Source organism: Sphaeroforma arctica (assembly GCF_001186125.1).
Source record: "Sphaeroforma arctica JP610 unplaced genomic scaffold supercont1.8864, whole genome shotgun sequence".
Classification (NCBI taxonomy): domain Eukaryota; class Ichthyosporea; order Ichthyophonida; genus Sphaeroforma; species Sphaeroforma arctica.
Window position 1 is genome coordinate 1 of NW_014031694.1, and position 1,167 is coordinate 1,167.

General features: G+C 38.7%; 1 protein-coding gene across 1 annotated transcript; it reads right to left on the reverse strand.

Moving 5' to 3' along the window:
• Positions 1-30: 30 nt before the first annotated feature.
• On the reverse strand, positions 31-360 carry SARC_16778 (hypothetical protein; the record flags this gene model as incomplete). The annotated part of the gene is made up of 1 exon (XM_014289118.1): positions 31-360. One exon carries the CDS (start codon positions 358-360, stop codon positions 31-33), a length of 330 nt encoding a protein of 109 aa, XP_014144593.1.
• Positions 361-1,167: the final 807 nt, after the last annotated feature.

A 1,167-nucleotide genomic window follows, 5' to 3' on the forward strand; every position in this document is an offset into this window, starting at 1 on the left:
ATATATATACATATAAATATATATTCGAATTTATTGATATCCGGGGCCGTATAAGGAATATTGCAAAAGTCTTACCTTCACTTCGACGTCGTGAATGGTCATAATCTCTCTTCGTACTTCCTCGAGCTTTGACTGTGTTCGGGACACCAGAACTATATCAAGACCTTTCTTGGCAAGTTCGAATGCGTAAGCTTTGCCGATCCCATCAGTAGCACCTGTAATAACAGCCCACTTCCCATATTTCTTCAGGTCATTGCCTTGGCGTATGAAGTACACATAAACGAGGTTAACCGCGGATAGAGCGGTATAGATCCCTACTCCTGTGATGGCGGCTACGCCGATATCGTATATAAATGACATGTGTGCTGCTTTAGTTTATATGAAGTACAACTGTAATAGCGATCTTCTCGGATACATGTATATATGTGTCTGTATGTATATAATATTCTCTGGGGAAGATCCGCAGATCCGCACTCGCGCGTGTTTTGATATTTTCATCTTTGTTGTGGGAGCATGTGCCAAGGACCGAACATAATTGCGTTAAAAACTGAAAAGCAATCATTTTTGCGTTAAAAAAAGATAAACGTTTCTGTTATACTCTTGTTGTAGAATCGGGATAAATATCAACTCTGGCCTCTGGTAGAGGGAGAAGTTATTTCTTTATGTTTTATAAAAAAAAGACAAAGTTAGAACGTATTTATCGAATGTGGTCAGATATTTTTGCGATCGCGTTCAAAGACGTTTTACGCCATGACGAATTGACGCTATTATCAAAAATGCCAAGGGCCAACGTGTGTCAACAACCCAACAACCTAAAGTTGTCATCGTCATCATCATTTTCTCAATGTATTTACAAATGCAGTTCGTGATATCGAGTTCAGAAGCTATTTAAACTCTCGCGGATGAGTAATTACAACATGGTTATATAATAGATAAGAGACGCGAAGATGCCGTCGTAACCCAAAATGAGGATTATTCAGATAGACGGGGTATATACTGTCGGAAGCGAATGGCTGGAAGTAAAATTTAGTGGCATCCCACACATAGTGGGGGTATTGAATCATGCCAGATTCGACATATTACAAGGACTTTATTTGCAGCACTAGCTGCTAGTTTGATCCACATATATGTTATAACACGATATATATAATAAAATACATATGTACG